Source organism: Pipra filicauda, unplaced genomic scaffold (assembly GCF_003945595.2).
Source record: "Pipra filicauda isolate LSUMZ 115617 unplaced genomic scaffold, ASM394559v2 scaffold94_size2452230_pilon, whole genome shotgun sequence".
Lineage (NCBI taxonomy): Eukaryota > Metazoa > Chordata > Aves > Passeriformes > Pipridae > Pipra > Pipra filicauda.
The window spans coordinates 999,535-1,019,491 of record NW_024105142.1 but is presented as its reverse complement, the minus strand read 5'-3'; the positions used below and the strand labels follow the sequence as shown (position 1 = coordinate 1,019,491).

The following is a 19,957-nucleotide window of genomic DNA, read 5'->3' as shown; positions in this document are numbered from 1 at the left end:
TTTAAACACTGAAGGAGATTTTTCTTCATTTGCTGTGACGTGTTCTTCCTCTTTGTGCTCTCCAGTTGCAAGAGCTTTCATGATGAAGGCACTGGCTGTCACTATGCTGTTTCATATTATCCTTCTGCTCCTAACTGAAATGAATGGGATGCACATTAAAACCATTTCTCAGTCTAGTTATTTAGAAGCCCCTAGCTTGCTAGTAGTAACTGGTAGGATTTAGGTTGGTTTTGGTTTGGGGTCTAGTTTTGTCTGGGTTGTTTTTTTTTTTAATTTAAAGTGTATTTTATGTACAGAAAATATTCAAACCCTCACAGGAACTGTTCATAAACTTTTTGCAATTATCTTCATATTTATGGAGACTCAAGATGACACAGCCAGTTCAAAAAACAGCTTTTGGCTACTAATACTGACCTAGCATGGAAAAATCAATATAATTACAAAAGCAATTAAGCATGGCAAGTAAGGAGTCCAGCCTTTGCTCAACTTAAAGTAATTTAGATTAACACAAACATAACAGCCAAAATACTCCTTTCTCATAGACAGATTCCAGCAAAATTGAACTGACAACACATCAAATCACAATAATCGCTGGGTGTGTGCCTAAGGTCACCAGGGTTAACAAAATCACCTTCAAGACTCACAGTGCTGGCAGTGGGTTACAACAAAGGTTAAAATGATGGGAACGTGGGCAGAGCGAAGAGATGGATTATTTGGGCAGCCTTGAGACTTGAAAGTACCTGGGGTCACTTTAAGCAAGCATCAGTACTTTCTCAGTATAAAATACCAGAAAATCCCCAGTAATGAGTTAGAACATTAAGAATACATGAGTGTGTTGGGAAAAAGTGCATTCTATTTCCAGTGTTTCCTGAAAACAGGAAAGCAAGGAAACTGCCCCTTGAAACAGTATGGTCTCCACTAAACTAAAAAATCTTTAGAAGGAAGAATTGGAGAGGCAATAATTTAGATACAGAGAGGACAATATGCACAGGAAAATGACTGTAACTAACCTCCAAAGTCAGACTTAACTAGCCAGAAGAATTGCTGGCTCTTTCTATAAGCAATCAATTAAGTTATCAGAAAACAGAACTCTGAAAAAGAGTAATTTCTTGAAAATATAATCACCTTGTATGTATTCTTCGGTGAAGAAATAGCTCATAGTGCCTTAACTAAGTGTGAAGCCTCACTCTTCACATCTCATTAGAGAATTTGGCCACTACGAACCAACTTTAAACCACAGCAGTGCTATGAGATATGTTGCATTCAGATGCAAACAATGAACCCATGTTATGAACACATCTCTATTTTAGAAGAGCACAATATTGTTTGGCTTTATGAACACATGCAAATTGAAATTATACATTCATAATGCCTCTCTCTGGGTCAGAGCAGTTTTATGACTTTAATCATGAGGAGAAGAATTAGCACATTAAATGCTCAAAATAGCTCAGTGCACACTGTCTGTAGAAAAATGTAAATGAGTAAGACAAACTAACTCTAAGAACTGTACCTAACTCCCCCCTAAAGCTACAGGACATTGGTACTTAAATTCAATTTCTGTCATTGGGACTAGACTGAGTACTATTTTACACAGATAAAAGTACATAATAGTCATGGCATAACACAAAATAGTAATGAATGGGTAAGAAGATTCATTATTATTTTCTTTGAGAACTACTTTTCACTTCTGTTTTATCAACTGCATTGAAAACATAGTTAACAACACTGATTTGCAAATTTTTTTCTAAACCCAAAGAGCAAGGAGATAATTTTTTATGCTGATAATAAATAACACTTCTAAATTCCACAAGTCCTGTGAGAAATAGAAATAAAGCCTTTAAAAAGAAAAAAGTAAACTTCCACTACTAGATTTCAGGACTGACATTTCCCTTGCAAGGCAAGAAGCTGCAGAGATTTTGTTCAGTTGTATAATAATGGCATCAACAAATAGTAAAATGCAAAATTCCTAACTAAATCCTGAATAAAAATGGAAAAGAAATTATTCTCTCATTTATTTGTTTCAAATGTATTCATCAGCTGCAAGATAAAAAAGCCTGTAAGATGAGAACACATTTTGAAAATGTGCAAAACATCTGGAGACACAGTAAATGAGCAAACAAAATTAATACCTGCACAAGCCCTGGAGGTACATTATTTGCAGCAAAGTTCTTGTATAGGTACCGACTCTTATATATCAGTTGGAATACAGTAGATTTTGCCAATGACTCCATATTTTAAATTTAGTAACTTATATAAAAATATTTCTCCCACATACATCTGACAGAAAAAGAACAATTTTATAGTCTTAAATCTGATCTTTTTTTCCCCCAGTTTTTCAGAATATTAATTGTCATGAGCTGTCCCTTTTAGCAGGGCCTCCTGATGCCCTTAAACTGTTTTGTCTTTGTGCTTTAGCTTGTATGTTTTGGCTTTGTACCTCAGCTCTTTTGTATGATAGCTCTAAATATGAGATTTTGCTTAATTTTTTTTACCACAGCTTCAGCATACTGATAGAACAACAAGAGCCAAGTAGTATAATTTTTTAACACTATCAGAGTAACCCTATCAGAGATCATGTCCTCACTGCGTAGGTCTATCATTATGTCAACCTATTGGATAGAGCAAATGTTTGGAAACACCTAAGTAAGCACAACAGATTATCAAATGAATCTTTTCCAAATCAAGCTGTCTTTTCATAATCTGTATACTTTCAGTTTTTGTCACTGTTTACCCGTTAGTCCAGAGTCATCATTTAAACCAGTACTTTTAGGCCCTGTGGCAGCCTCTGGTCCGGCACCTATATTAGTAACAAATAAAGTGCTCAGCAGTTCTGTGGCCCAGGCCAGTAATTTATTTACTTGCTAAAATTTAGATCCAAAACCTCAAAAGTGTAAAAAAATACCAAGCAATACTCAAATAAAAAATGGTGGGAGGGACGACAAGAACGTGTCCCTTTGCCATCTCCTTGGAACCACCTGTGTTTCCTGACTTCCGCTGTGGTGCCAGAAAACAAGCTAAAAAAAGCATTCTTGTATTGATGTCAATAGATGGTGGATTCGTTCTTAAGTCTTTCTCTTTCACATTATGAGTTTTCTGGGTTCCAGGAGTACCAGTCAAACCAAGTTTGACAACTAGGTCAAGGCTGAAGTTTAGTGGGCCTGAAATCCCTGTTCCAACATTAATAACCCTCGTTCAGAGAGTTCTATCTCCTCCAAGTGAATCTCCAAAAAGAATTCTGTGTGTTTGTCCTCACTGAAATGTAACTTGAGCTCATGGTTCAACAGTCACTAGTACCAGATTTGAGCAGTGCTGAATTACAAAGAACTACAAGCTGCCTCTTGATCAAGTACAGACAACACATCTGTAAAACTATTCAGTGTGTCCGAAGTAGAGAACATACCAAACTTCATGGTTTTGCACCAATTGTCGGAGAACGGAAAATACTTGATCTGATGTCGAGTGATGACAATGACATTTTGTTACTCTTTAAAACTTTCTGAATAAAAGAACAAAGAGAATGACTTTATATCAAGCCAATGTGTTTTGCTTCATCTGTCTGCAGCATTTTGATTCAGTATTAGGATCAAGAAGTTTGAGGTTGGGTACTCTTGAAACACGTCCTGGATCAGAAGTGGATCCTTACTTTTGCATAAAACTGTTGAGTCAAGAGCGCACCAGTGCTCTGAACAACCGAGTTGGTCATCGGACATATGGTCACAGCACAATGTATCAGTGAGTAGCAGCCAGGCTGAAAATACAGACAATGCTTCTAACTAAAGAGTTATTTGACTTAAACAGAATCTTTGGTCAAGTCAAAGGCAACGTTTTTCACTCAGAGATAAAATAATTGCGTAATTCTAATGACTCACTGGGAATTTACAGGCTGGTTATCTTTCAAGTTTCGTTAAACAAATGTTGCTAATAAGCAGGAGGAACATTATTTGAATGACCATTTTGAGGCATTTTGCTTATTTTTTTCTTTTTTTTTCATTTCTCTTAGCAATAGAGGAAACAAACAGAATACTTGAGATAACTACAGATCTCAGGCTTTATGTCTTGTTGAACCTACACAGTTAATATCACCTCTAAACAGATAAAAATTATGTAAGAAATACCTAGAAGAGCAAAGCTGAAATCTTGAAATGCTTATTTTCAGGGAGAATAATAACACACCCTTTAAAGGCTCCCTTGAGGGTTTCTAATTAAATTAGAATGAGAACCTTAACAGTGACATAATGTACATTAAATACATATTTCAATACTTTGAATTAGGGTATCTGGTATAATTTTGACCATAATGTGTATGGATACTGCTTGTTTCCCAAAATAAAAAATAATACATTGTTTCACTTTCTAGATGTTATTGATGCCTGCAATAATGCAATGAGGGTCATGGTGGTTTTTAGAGTTTTTCTGAGTTTCCTCAAAATTTAAGTTATTAGCAATGTCTGAGACAATGCTGTCCATTTTATCAGTATTTAATGCAATTATATTCTAAAGCAACTGTTTCTAGTTAAAGTATTTTAAAGCTTTGCTGAACTAGGTTTTTTTTTTTTTATTAGGAAAATGTGGTCCTGTAGATACAGAGATCAGGCTTCTGAACAAAGCAAAGAAATTGTGCAAGCTTTTCCCTAGTCTGTGTGACTATTCTCACTTTGTGAGTGCATTCCATCTCAGCTACACAGGAATACTGGAAAACATGGTTTTCTTCCCTTCACATAACTTTCAACCTGTTTAACTTGATTTCAATATTTATGTTATATATTCAGTGGAACAATGTCTGGATGCCTGTAGCTAAATTTCCTAAGAAAATCCTTCCTAATTGAACTCCCTGGTGTTCACAAATACCTTTAAAACACATCTTTTCATGTGTGTTTGTATATAACTATACAATTTCATGTTGCTCTTTTTGAAAACCCTATTTGTTCCTCAGATTCAGATTAAAGCAAGATAAATCAAAAATTCTTGCTGCCTTCTTTTTTTTTTTTGTTTCCAATACACTGTTTTTGGCATTTGAGAATGTCTGAGGATTTCAAGTAATACCAATAATATTTACTGTCTTCCTGTACAGCTGTAGAAGAGAAGACTATGTAAAAGTGAGGGATAACAGGCAAGGACTTTGCCAGTGTTTCATAGCAGAAAACTCAGAATTCAAGAAGAAAGAGCTTCTATGGAATAGAAAAGGTTATAAAAGTTTAAGAGTGCATTACATCCCTATTCACAAGCACCAACACAGAATCCATAAATACCATTAAATATAAATTAAAACAAGTTTCATGCTAAGATATCAGAAATTGTGATTTATTTTCTCAAAGACTTTATACTCACAATCTCATCTCCTGGCAACCAATATCCTTCTTGTTCAATACCAGCTTTTGACCCTTTACAGCCCACCGTCAGGGTTTCCACGATAAGACCATCCTTGACCGCTAAACTCAGCTGACGTGTGGTTTCTTTTGGATGCATACCATGGACTCTAGACATATACCTGCACACAAAGCACAGAAGTCTTTAAGTGTTAGGGTTAAATTATAAACTGTGTCAGCAAAATAAACAAATGATGCTTCAGTTTTTCAAATTATTTTAAATAATACACAGTCCAAGTTTTAGATTGTTTTCAAACATTCAAAATTAATACAATTTCCCCCTTTATTTCAAATCATCTTCCCCTTGCAGCTATCGTGTGCACACTTAGACAAATAGTAACACAGCAATCTTCTACAAAACACTTCCCAAATTAACATGCACACTGCTTGGGCTTGTCTCTGCCACATCCATTTGTGTCGTTTGGATTAACTGAAACTTGCATTTCTCTAATACTTCCCATGGCATACATAGTATAGAATGAGACTGAAGAGCTACGAATGAATCCTTGTGATGCCTGTGTGTACAACATATTTATAAAAAATGTGAAATTTATGTATCACATACGAAAATCCAACAGTTGGAGTTACTGTACTAAATGGTTTTTCTCCTTTTCTTGAGATAACCACAATGATCACACTGTGATGAACTGCTTTGCTGAGAACAAAACATATGCAGCCTAAACTGTGTATGTACATGAGCTTCAACTGTGTAATACTGACCTTTAATCAGTATAATTTACTTCCAGGCCAGCACCAAATATTAACTTGGAGTAACCAACATAAAATTATCTCTCAAAATAAAGATGACCTCCTTGCTTTAAGTTCATTACACTTCAGATTCCAAGAACATATCTGTGACTTAATGCACATGGAGAAGCAAAGAGAGCTGCAATCACATGCAGTAAGTGAATTGATTTGGAACCAAATATTTTGTGGACATATTTTCTTAGTTATAGATCTCTTGCAGTTGCAGAATTAACTCTTTTGCTGGAACTGGTTTACACTAATCTAATCTTTTTGTTTTGCTCTATAGGAAACTAAATGTCTATAATCATACAGTAGATTTGTGATTGAGTAGAAGCATATATTTGTGTAGCAAATTATAAAATAATAAGAGCAGCACAGGACATTTATAAATTTCTACTTGGTATCAGAGGCATTTACATAAAAGCAGCATGTTTGCAGGATCTTGGGGGTTATTTTTTTAGGATAAAATCTCTTAGAGGCAGATGCTGCCACTTACTATATTTACTATATTTTACAATGTCTGCCACAACATGGTCCAAATCTGTTTGGTTTGTGCAATCTACCACTGCATAATAAGAAATAGGAAATATAATTAATACAGAAAGAAAAAAATTCTGTGCAAGTTTATGATCCAAGCTAATATAGATGAATATTATGCTGGCTAGCAAAAAGAAGATAAGGCACTTCAGTTCTGTACCACACCAGGTGGATGCTCACATGTCCAATCTCATCCTTCTCTGGTGCTGCAGAAACCAAAACCCAACAAGAGAACCTGTTCAAGTGATATTAAACACCACAAATGAGTTTTCCAAGTTCTCCAAATTCCAAGGTCTTAAACAGGCAGAGAATCAAATCCGTTTAATTCACTTTCAAATAGAGTGCAAGTGAACACCACTAGTTTGTGTAAAGTGCTGAAGCTTTAAAACTGCATGAATACAACTAATGTTGTAACTAGTATGACATATTTCATGTGTGTGTGCACGTACACACATATTAATGCAAACACAATGAGCTTTTTTAAGTGTAAATTATCTTTGCCAGCATATGCTAATGTTAGTTTTTTCATCAGATTTCCATTTTTAACTCTGTACTAACAGCCTCCCTGATGGGGCCACAGAATTCATGTTGTCTGCAATTTCTTCAAGTCCTTAATAGGTCTCAAAATACAGAGCATTCTTCACATTTTACTGGCAGAACAAATCAGACACTGAGCAAGGAAGTGATTTCCCTACAGTTACACAGTGGTCTGCTATAAGTCTGAGGACAGAAATCAAGTATTAACCCAGTGCCATAAGCCTTAGTGTGTCCTGCTGAAGGAACCATGTATTTTGCATTGCATCATCCCCAGTTGCACAAACACCGTCCAACAAAATTCTTAAATGTAAGCTACAGGTTCTGTGATTTCTCAGTCACATTTCTGAACAGAACAGATATATAATAGAAACCAAAAAACCTTAAACCAACCCTAATCAGCTAATCTGGCTGTTTCCACTGTGGCACGGGATGCACTAGTGAAAAAGAGAACAAGGCTCAGAATCGCCCATTTCTCAAATCCAATCTATGTTCTCAACCAGAGTGAAAGTACTGCCACCAACTAAACTATCTCCTCATTTTCTCCAGCTGTAAATTGTGAGTAATAAATCCCCAGAGGCTTTTTGAAGAATACTTTAGTCAACGTTCAGTCTGTGCAGTCTGTAGATCCACAGGGGCTATGTTTTCCATTTTTAAAATAATATGTTATCATCTTTCATAGGAAAGCACACACATGTAGGAGAATGTTTTTACTTCAAAGAGTAGAACTGCTGTTAGAAAAGTGCCCCCTCCCCCCGAACTTTTACTCCTGTCTTGTTTCTTTTCAGCCAGAAGGACATCAGCTAAATGAAGAAGTGATTAAGGCACAGGATTTGAATCAGAAAAGACCGTTAATGCTCTTTAACAATGAAATGTGAAATAAACTGTTACAATATGAGAAAGATGCACAAAATACGTTAAAACCCAGCTTAGACAGAGAAAGCATGATGTTTAGAATTCCAACTACTATGTCAGCTTCTTTACTGGCTCAGGGAAAAACAATATTGAAACATCTTTGGGCGGAAGTGACACCACTAATCCAGCGAGCACAAGCCTTTTCCTGGCACTGCATCCACTGAAGCATCTGGCACCAACAAGTTAAAAAACAAGTCAGAGAGATAAAGCAATCCCCGATTGCTGTTTTCAATAAAAGCTGATTAGCTGTACCTTGGAGACAGGGAGTTGAAGGAATACTGGTTTATTATGCTCTTGCCCAGTTCTCCCTATCAACAGACTGGGAAGTGTAACACAACTCCTATACTGCTGTTACTAGCCAGCCACAAGAAGTAAAGCAAATACACTCAGATGAGTGAGAACAAGGCATGGAGACAAAGCAAAATCCCCTAAACCAGCAAACCAACCCTCATCAGATAGGGAGCTGAAACAACCATTTCAAAATACAATTTAACCGTGGTAATCCCTACTATATAAAATGAGGGGCTTTCTGTGGAAGTTTGGCCTGATAATCTGCATGTTACATTCCAAATCTCACCAAATGAGGCTGCCTGTCTGCAGGATACAGAAGCAACTGAACTGCTGCTGAATATTAGAGTATTTATAGGTCAGTATTTTCTCCATTTATAACCTGGCAGCACAAACCTCCTTGACATTAGCATAGAAGAATCTAGCAAATCTAGCAAAATTACAGGCTTTGTAATCAAATTCTAAGAGCCTAGTAATGCATGTTTTCAATTATTGCAACACCACTTGGAAAGCAAATGATAAGGATCTTTAGCATGTAGTTTGTTCATCACCACCCTTAAGCAAACCTCATTGCCATATCATCAAACGTATATGTAAATGTGCTGACCTTCAGAAACAAGATACTACCAACACGATCTGGTAGATGACATCTGCACATACCTAATATATATGCATATCTGTCTGACAGCGAAAGAAAAACTTAAGATGAGAATGATAGAGGATAATCAATAGATTCGTAGATTGTATATGTATGTGCATGCTCATCTGTATTTAGTGCACAAAATACCAATCAGAGAAATGTGAAACAACAATTTCAAACCTATTTGGAAATGCAGATGAACAGTAGTCATGTATTTTCAAATTTAGCAACAGTAAAATATCATCATATTCTTCTGTTCCTATACCTTATTTTTGTTACCCATCCTAAAACCTTGACCACCTCTATAGACACCACAGGGACAGTCCAAGGGGTCAGCACAGCTGAAGGGGGGACTCCAGCAGTTCTCACAGGCCTCACAGAACCCAGGGGCCACACAGCCACCTGTTGCACACCCCACCTGAGCCACATCGAATGATGGGGAGGAAACCTGGTGCATGCCCTTCCAGACCCTCTCTCCTTCACAGCAACAAACTGCAGAAGCTCCTGTCACTCATGACACTACCAACTAACAACTGGATCTTGCCACCTCCCTTTGCTAAACTAAAGTGGACCACAGAAGTACCCTAATCCACCCCTGAACCACTTACCTGCCAAATATAAAGGAGACATTACAGAACCACCGAAGTCTCTCACCGTATGACTAATTCACCAATAAATCTTCAAGATAATTTTCTCAAACTACCCAGTGTTCTTTATGTCTATCTATTCAAAACCTACATCTAATACACGTGCTTCATGGAATACCTTAAAACTCAAGAAAAAAAGTCTGGTTTGACATAAGGGGTGTGGAGGAAGCAGACTCTAAAGCTGCAATCACCATGGGAGCAAAACAGATACAGAAGTAGCCGGCACTTGCAGGGGATCAGATGGTGAACTTTTCCCCTACAGCTGTCACACAGCTCACAACTTTTCCTTGGTGCTGTGCAAGACACAACATGAAGCCAAACCCTGTCCCAAAGAGCTTAATCTGTATGGCCACAAAACAATGCATGTAAGTAGCTAACTTGGCTCCCAGAGTCCTCTTGAAGGCAACAGCGCTCTACTGAAAGGCAGCAAATAGTCTACATGAGCACAGCTGTGCTGTGGCCCAAAAAAGAAAGCTGACCAAGGAAGGTTAATTAAGGTGGAAATTGGACACAGGTATTTTAAAAAAAACTCCCAGTTTTTCTGGACTCATAAGGAATTGCATTTTCAGCCATCTGAACTCATCAAAAGGAAAATACTGAAAAAAACGCTACAGAAGCATCTCTGCACAAGACTGAAGTAAAATATATATAGGAAATAGCTGCCTTATATAAAATACAACAGTGTGACAAGTGTGGGTAGATGCTAATTTTAGTGGCAAACACTGTAATCTTGGTCTGATCAATTATCTCTCTCTGTGCTGGATGCCTCTGCCCCTCCACGATGGGAAAGGAAGTAGCAGTCTGCTGGCAGCAGCAGATTATCTGCTGAGCAACTCGTCCAGGGATGAGTGGAGATCTGATAAATTTGAGATCTGATAAACTGAGATCTGATAAAACTGAGATCCAATAAAATGCAGCAGATTCCATTAAACTCAACTGAAAGCCTGCCATTAATTTTAAATGTTACCTACAGGTATATAAAAATGTCCTAGATTCAGGGACAGACCTTAAGGAATAATACATAAAATAGAAGAAAAGCAGCCAGAAATCTGTTCTGAGTTTTTATTGTGTTCCTGCAACTAGTGAGAAATACCTTTTGCTTTACTTTCAGGGTATGACAACAGTTTTATAGAAGGCTCACACATTTCTTTTAAGCCTTTTTTTTAATTGGAAGAGATTAGGCCACTTGGTCATACTGAAAGTGAAATGCAAGAGATAGCAGTGATAGATTTTTTTTTTTTTTAAATACAGCTACATGTCACGAAAACTTATAATACTCAGGCTCAAATCTCAGGAATCCATTAGCTGTCCTTGTGGAAAGCCAGGTGAAGATTTGTGCTCACAGCTGTATCTCAAGGTCTCGCCCTGAAGCTCAGGTTGCCTTCTCCCACTATGGTACCAATCAACTTTCATAAAACACAGGCTAAACATTATGGGTATTTGACATATATATTCCCTGCTTGCCAGAAACTGAGAGCTGGTCTGAGAGCTCGAGACAATACACACACACAGAGAAAAGCAGAACTGTCTACAGTGGGAATGTAGCAGCTCACTTTTGTTTTCTAAGATACCTTTTGATATGTTTACACTTTCTGAAGTTTCAATTATGGATTAAATTCGCTAAGATAAAGACAACCAAATCACCATGTTATGCCTCTGTGTTTATACTCCACAAAGAGATGCAGGTATATGAACAGGCTGCATTTGATTTCCACTGCATTCCACATACCAACAACACACTGCACAGACCACACAGGCACCGACAATGCTGTTGCCTCTGCAACAAAATGCTTCTTACATGATCTACATTTTACGCAGTCCAAAATTCCAGAAATTACAGAGAAATCATGAATTTACTTTTCCCTCTGACATCAGTATCTGCAACATTCATTTTGAAGACACATACACTATCAAAGCAGGAAACGTCTTTAAAATTTGTTTTATCTCTCCTTCGTGGTCTACAAATACAGCATTTGCATGAATACGGAGTCTAATTTTGTGCAGTGTTTTTATAAAACAAAAAGAATGCATAAACTTGATAGTGAAACAGTGCAACCCAGCAGTTCAATGAAAGATCTGCCTGATGTTTGTGCTGCTGCTGTTAAAAGACAGCTATGGAGTAATCTTGTTTGTGCATGCTTTAGACACCCCAGGCACCACAGTTTCCTATAATGTTAATCACCTGGGTCATTTCTGTAGAAAGCACAGTAATGTTAGCTCAGGTAATTCCCTGATTCAGTAATTTAAACTGCCACTCACACACTGCACTACACACTTTAGATTGTGTAACCCACTGTTATGACCAGGAAAAGCAAGTAATTAAGGTATCAAGCTATTCAATCCTTATCCACAAAAATCTCCCTCTCAGAACTACTACCACCTTCTTAGAAAAAGGACTCTATTCTCATTTTTCCAACCTGAAAACTTGTACATGGTGCTGTTGGTAATGTACAGGTGTGTGCACTGAGCACGACTGGCAAACAGGAGCACTAATTGTTCAGGGGCACTACATGCATGGGTACAACTGCTCCTGTATATGCAGGGCCATTGTTCCATCACCTCTTTTCTTTGGATGTGCTGAAGTACATCCAAACAAGTATTGCATGACTCAGAATGTAACATCCTAGATAATACCTTGCAAATGAAATATTTAGTCAGCTCATACCGAGCATTTCAATCCAAAACATGTTTAAAAAAATAAACATTCAAGTGCTTTCATGATTAATTTTTTTTTTTTTGAGTTTTCCATCTGATTTAATTTCAGTTCTTATCTGGGTCAAAATCTTTTTCTTTCTGTTTTATTTTGTTGGTTTTATTATTATTATTATTATTATTATTATTATTATTATTGGGGTTTTTTTATTTTTTTTTGGTGGGGGGATGTTTTGGGTTTTTTGTTAGATTAGTTTTAGTCTAGCTGAGTTTCAAAATCATCACACTGTCACACAAATGTTCACCTTATTACCATCTAGGGAACAGCACAATGGCTGGAAAAGCCATCAGGGCAGAGCTGCTGCTTTTGGTGATGATATTGTTTATATGAATGGGAATATGAAACCACAGCCTAAAATAGATGGTATGAGTAGTGCTTTGGAGATCATTCTCTCTCCACTGATTACAGAGAAAGCCTTGATGAGCACTTCAGGCCAGATAGCAAGCTGTTAAATGGCCATGTCCCACCCGTTTTTACCTTTTACTTCTAATAGAGAATCACATTTATTTACAGCAAAGAAACCAAACATAAGCTAGAAGGTTTACTTTCAAATATTATAAAGATGTTATGATTCAAACAAAAAAACATTCTGGTTGTGACATGAAAATTGGTTTACTTTTAGTAATTAGATATAAAGTTAGCCTGTTGTGTATTTTTCTGAGTAAACTTACACAACTTCAATACAAATATTAATAGAAGTATGGAGTACATGAAAATGAAGATGGGGACAGTGATTTTTCAAGTCAGTTACACTTCCACCCCTTTCCTTCTCAATAGTTCTACTGAAGCTCATAGTTTGCATGGATTATATGAAACACTGAATGTTACAGTTTTAATAGTAATACACAATAAGGAGAGTTTAAATGAGTATGCTCTCATCAGCAAATGTCTAACATGGAGTATTGCTGTTGTTAATAACGTGTTTGTGCTGTTAGTGTGAATCATTTTATTTACCAGACATACTCAGGCTCAGCCCAGAGATGACTTCACCTACTGAATCAATGAAGAACATTGACCTTTGAGATAGAAAAAGAAAACTGCTATACTAGCAATACCACATAAGAGCATTCTTAAGAGAGGAGTTATCAGATAAGGAATACCGATCAAGCAAAATTTGTTAGAACATTTGAACACCTATCTATTTATTTTCTCACAGAACAAAATGTAGGAACTAGATGTGTATGCAATAATATTTCTGATCGAAGCAAATACACAAAAAGCTCCACCTCACCTCAAGCTCCAGTCCTCAATAAAACATCCTTCCATGCTAAACCCTTACAGTTGTAACAGTTGCCCAGCCAGCTAAAGCAAGGCTGGAGGAACCTCTGTCAGTCCCACGATGAAGAGTTTTCTACACCAGGCACTGAAATAGTCTTATGACAGCCAGCACTGAAAAGCAGACCTAGCAATTCAGGTAGCAACATTCTTTATTGCATGGTGGGACAGTGTTTCAGTACCAAGCTGAAGGAACAATTATCCCTAAGAGATTACAGACAGCACTGTTTAATACATGTGGACTTCTTTTTCTGTATTCCTTTAACCAGTTTAATTAATGTGATTAAATTTGTTACACAAATCGAGAAAATAATCTACATCAACAAAAGAGCTCAGTGGAAAAAAGAGTAACTATTAATATACATTATAAAACTCAACACTTTAACCAAGTAACTAATTTAATAATTTTAATTCTTCTACTACTCAGAGCAAATGCAGCTAGGTTCATTATAGATTTTTTCCAAGAAAAAAATTACATTTTTTCCTGTGATCTCTGTTTCCACTCTCCTTAGTCAAAAATGTCTAAAAGAAGCTCTTAAAATGGACAATTAATATCAGCAATATTAAAATTAACTAATATCCAAGCCAGAAAATTATTTTGAACTCATAAACAAAATTAAGATTCAACAGCCTATAAACAAATAGATAAAAGCTGCATGACAAATGTATTTACCTACAGGTAACACAGGTGAAATTTAATGAACATATGCCATTGCGAACACTCCTTGTGCAATAAAATGGCAATCTGTTGTTCTTTCTTAAGGGTATTACAAAATATGAATATAAACTTAATTTTTCACTTATCTTTCAACATTTTTTTGAATCTGGATATTAAAAATTGTTATTAGCTTGTTGAATATTACCTCATTCATCAGCCTCAGTACAAATTTGCAAACAAAACTTCGTATCAGTTTTGATGCAAAAGTTGGTGAGAATCACTGTACTTTCCCTTAAATATGCAGTTCTCAGTGTTCTTTTTGTCACTTTATAGCATATAACTGAGCTTTTGAAGATATAAAAAAATTTCAACTTGAATCCATCATTTAACCTCACTGTGAAGCCATCAGTATAAAAAATTAATGTATCAAACAAGCCAAGCGTTTTGGTGTCCAGCATATTTCTATGCAATGTATTGATTGCCAGGCTTGTAACTGCTAGTTGTGCACACATAATGCAATTTTTATATATGACCAAAGTAGTACTTTTACTAAAAATTTCATTATTAGGGAGTCAAATGATCATTTTTAGACTGCTCTGTGTTTTATCAATATAATGGTTTTTAACCAAATCGATCAAAAAATTGCTGAAAAAGCACAGAAGACTTTTTCTCCTCAGGATGATCTATGATTAAGGATTTACAAGTTTTAAAACTCTAGACTCAGTTAATTCTCTTGGTTTAACATAAAAATAGTGTTCCGAAAACAGAAAAAAACCCACATTGGTTTGCAGCTAAAAAAAGCAACTGAAGTTTATCATGGGAAACAGAGAAAGAAAGTAAAAGAAATTAAAAAGGTGATTGACTTAGCAGAGTCAGACAGAAAGAAGTACCTTGTCCCTCACTATAACAGAAAATACATAAGCAGGTTTTGAAAACTAAGGGTTTTCTATCCTGTCACTACCTTGTGATATGTTTCCATGCTTGTTTTCTTGTGAACACTCAGTAGACAGGCTGCCACTGGAAGCAGCTTTATGGACTGCTGAAGAAGTAATATCTTGCTTTTTATTGTAGCACCTTGTGCTTCACACTTTTGCTTACCCTTGCATAAATAGGAACTGTTATTACACTGCATGGCACAGAATAAAACTTCACTGTACTGTTCTTGCTCAACCTTTCCCAAATAAAAAGTAAAACGTGAACTTCCTGAGCACCTCCTTCAATATTAACCTGTTCCACCACAACACAACTGACCAGGGTTCCAGTAACACTATTTTCCTCACATATCCCCATTTAAAACATGCAGGAGAATGATGTACACGTGTGGAAAAGGACACAGAAACACTGGTTAAAAGTGAACTCAAGTAACCACTGTGTTTTCCTACATAACAGGAGGATGTTCTACTTCAAACAGTTGCTTTCAGATAAACCTGCTCTCTGACAACAAAAAGACAGATATTTTAGGGGAATGGCTTCACAAAGGATAAGAAACGAACAAACAAAAAAACATTTCTAAGCTTTTATTCCAGTCAAAGAAATATCAGGTGATACAATAGTTCTTTCTGTTCATATAAAGTTAAACAACAGGATTATCTAGTTATAAATCCAGTGTCATCTGCTCTTTTAATCTTTCCTATGGCTTACTATTTTTGTTTATGTGCAACTATTTAGTTGCAACATGCAAAATACTAGAAGATTTAAATTCATCAAATAGTAACCGATTTTTTTCTAACAAGTCTCCAAGCTTCAAATAAGCAATACTGCAAGAAACTTGTTCTTTCAATTTTTTTCTTGCCACTGCATCACACATTCTTATTTATAGACTTAAATGATTATTCCCTACCAGTTCAAATTGCTCATTTTCTTATTTATACTCTCTTATCATTATTCTCTACCTGAGAATAAATTGCTCATTCTCAACTTTGCTTTAATCAGTACTTCTAGAAATGGTTTTCTGTTAAAGTAGAGAGCCTAGAAAGAGAACAGCAAAAGAACTAAGGAACAAAAACAGATATATGAACTTCAACTATTCTCAGACATTGACTAGAGAAATTTCAGGGTGATATTTGGAGAAGAAACCCCCCTCCTAGGCCTAAATGTCAAACTGAGAGCGTCGCATACTCAATCTACAACTGCAGGCGAGTCCATCTCAACTGTGGGACCAGAAAATCTCATCATTTTACAGTAATCTTTCATACTGAGTAATTCTCTTCTGGCATGCTCTCCCATCAATGCTGATTAATGTCAGTCAGCATAGAACTAACAGGGGACTGACAGAGTCTACTCTATACTGGCTTGAGATCTGCTCATTTCTGTTAGATGTTCTGACTTATCTGCAGCTACATTAAATTTCAATATAGCAAAAATGAGTACAAAGAACAAATATGGGAAAATGTCTATGACAATTTAGGGACCTAGTACTGGACCATCCTATTTGCAAGACAATTAAAAAAGACGATAGTCTTTGCACCTATTAGTGAAAAAACCAATATATTCTTGCACCACTACTGTGATAAAACTTCAATGTGCTAAAAGCTTTCTGATTGATGTAACAGAGAGTTTCAGTATTGCTTTATTTGAAAATAACACAAAGCAGCCAATTATAGCATTACTAGTTTTATCCTAGCTAATGGTCTATCCATCAGCATCGTGGCCCCAAAAGTTGTGATACCTCTACCCTGTATACTACGGGCACCCTCGGTTTCATTCCCAAACTAACTCATTCTCAGGCTCCATTCTGGAGAAAGCCAACTTCTTCCTCCTGGGAAAGAGGCAAAGCATGGCCAAGGGGTGAGCTTACAGAGAACACATATGTAAACCATGCCAAGGCTGGCTCCTGCTGCCAAGGGCACTCCAACACTGTTCCAGCACACTATGTGTCCTCAGATGCCTTCACATCATGCCCAACAGCAAACTATCATGTCTCTATCTCAAGGTTTCAAGAATAGCATTGCTGTGGGCTGTATTATTTTTGGCCCTGAGAACTGAGGAACCACACACACATATAAAACAAACAAACAATATGCCAGGGCCAAAGAAACACACTGTGAGCCAAAGGCAGTGGGGTGTAGTCCCAGCATATCTGCTCCAGAGGGTGCCAGGGCATTCCCTGACACGGTACACAAAGATGGTTTAGACACAGCCTTTGTAAGAGACAGCAAGAGAAGCCAATCAACTAAATTAATCATGAAACACAGCAAAGGGAGAGAGAAAAAGTCATGAGGAAGGAAATACGGAAAAAAATAATTGTGTTTTGGTTCTTCACATTAGTCTTCATAGAATAATTCAGAAACCAGAATAATTATCTATTTATAATGACAAAATCTTGAAAGAGGCCAATAATAGTTCCAGAATACCGTATTTGACAATTGGGTATTTTAATAACATTAACTTAATAGATAATGAACTATGAACTAATCATAAAGATTATGAAATGCTCATATATTGCCACTGAGGAAACAAAATACCTTGTGAGAAAAGGGGTAAATATTTAATTAATAGTTAATTAAATCTTAGGAGTCCAATTACCTGTAAGGGAATTATAAAGGAAACACTACAAAAGAAACTGGAAGATTGGAATAGCCAAACAAAGAGAACTTTAAAAATGTCTCTGTATAGAAATACTTCCCAATCTGCTATGCAACTGAACGTCAATAATTTATCCTACTCATTTAAATATGTATGTCTTTTTTCCAGTGTATTTTAAGGCATTTTATTCCATAGAATCAATTTTTGACATTACCCCAAATCCAAAACAGATGGAAGATAATGAGAAAAAAACAGAAAGTCAAAGCACATTTATAAATTTTAACACACTTTTAGGGATGAACAATTTGTCAAGCCATGCTTTTGACAGAGAATTCACAGGATGTGGCAAGCCATTTCATCACTAGTGCCTACAGCATAACTAATTCCAATAATACTCATCTAAATAATTGATATACAGAGGTCAAATTATCCCAATATCAGGTCTGGACAGAAAAAGAAGTAATATTTCTTGATAAATACCTCTTTGAAATATAATCTTGTTATTAAGAAATGTTGTAGTTTAGAAATATTAGCTATTTCTTGTAGTCAGATTTTAAGCTATTTTAATTAATTGACTTGAGATACTCTATGACAATATAAGTCAGGTGACAATATTTATTTTCCACACCTTTACAGAAATGCTACCACTGCCTTCAAATGAGCCTTACAGTTAAATAAAAATGCATTGAATATACTGAAGCTTATATACAAAGATAGGAACTTAAATATATCTTTTAAAGTTTTCTTCCAAAGGTAGTTTGCACTTTCAGTACTAAGTTTTTTAAATTCACTACACTCTTTCTTCTCATTTATATTGGTTTTCAGTCCTACATTTTGTTGTCAAGCTCCTGATGAATGCTTCTCTCCAACCCACAGAAAGTGCAATGTACCCCCACAGAGAATCACTAAAACTGTAGAATCCCTTTAATACAATGATTTTGTTGATTATTTTTTTTTTGAGATATCGAGTTTCTGCAGTGTGGTCTCTTCCCTAAAAATGCTTTTATTTAAGTATTTATATAATATTCCAATTAACAGTGTCATATTCTTGCCATTTTTACACTCACATATTTTTAATTCCTTAACACACAGACACCTTTTTCGTGTTTCTTAAAACTTCTCTACATGCAATGACTTTTCTAAAAGAATTGCCAACAGTTCAGTAAGCTTACTAACTAATTTATTGAAGGCTCTAACTTATGTATTCAAATTTTCCAAGTGACTCTTTCCCTGATATGACAGTTTTCAATCACTTTTAATCATGCATTTTTCTGTTCTTGCCTTTCCCCTCAATAATTTAAAAAGCAAAGCATACTTGATTTAGTCTACTTTTAATTAAAGGGCCTCTTTCCTTATAGGTTTTTCCTGATAATATTAGAAGTACCTTCTAGTGCTCTTGGCTCCTCCTACACTATCCTCCTACTCTTAAGTTCTCTACAGAAAATGCATGCCTAGTTCTGTAGGTTTTTCTTGCACACTTTCCATTGCCAGCATCTTTTGGAAGTCTTTCTTTACTCCAGATATTTTCTAACAATTGCACTTAAAGTGTGCAGGTTACATTTTCCAAATTTCCATATTTTAATGTGTTATATAAATGTGTCTTTTTAAAATTTACATATTGAGCTAAAACAGTTCATAATCCATAAACAATGAATCCTCTTTTTATATCACCAACATTTCCTCCCTGGCCATAAAAAGTAAATGTTCCTTGACATTAATGTCTTCTACTCGGCACCAGAAGACTAAGAAAAACAAGAAGTAAATGAAATAACCAGGAATATGTTAAGAAGAGGGAGACAGCTATGCTGAACTACATATTAGGACAAAAGCCAACAAGTAGATTTGCTTAAACAGAGCAAACCATCTGATGAAGAAAGCAGTAATTCTTCAGAGCAATTCTGCTTTGAAGGTGTTTGGACTAAGAGGTCATAAAATATACAGGACAACTTTGTCTCCGGCAACAAACAAACGCTCAAACTATAGGAGAAGAAAATCCAATCAAAATCAAATAATGAATCATCTTTTCAATGTGAGATGTGCTCTGAAAGTACCCATTTGTCATCCACTACATAACATAGTAGGAAGACTATTGCTTACCTTAAGCATGGATTT

At 36.0% G+C, this 19,957-nt stretch overlaps 1 protein-coding gene across 4 annotated transcripts in view; it reads right to left on the bottom strand.

Annotated features, from left to right (window-relative positions):
- The window catches only part of ZMYND11 (zinc finger MYND-type containing 11), a 105,836-nt gene that overhangs the window by 38,819 nt on the left and 47,060 nt on the right, over positions 1 to 19,957 (bottom strand). For all 4 annotated transcript variants that reach the window (XM_027720727.2, XM_027720730.2, XM_027720732.2 and 1 more), the window contains exon 3: positions 5,329 to 5,488. In XM_027720727.2, the coding sequence (XP_027576528.1) occupies positions 5,329 to 5,488 (160 nt within the window). The remainder of the gene's footprint in view (positions 1 to 5,328; positions 5,489 to 19,957) is intronic.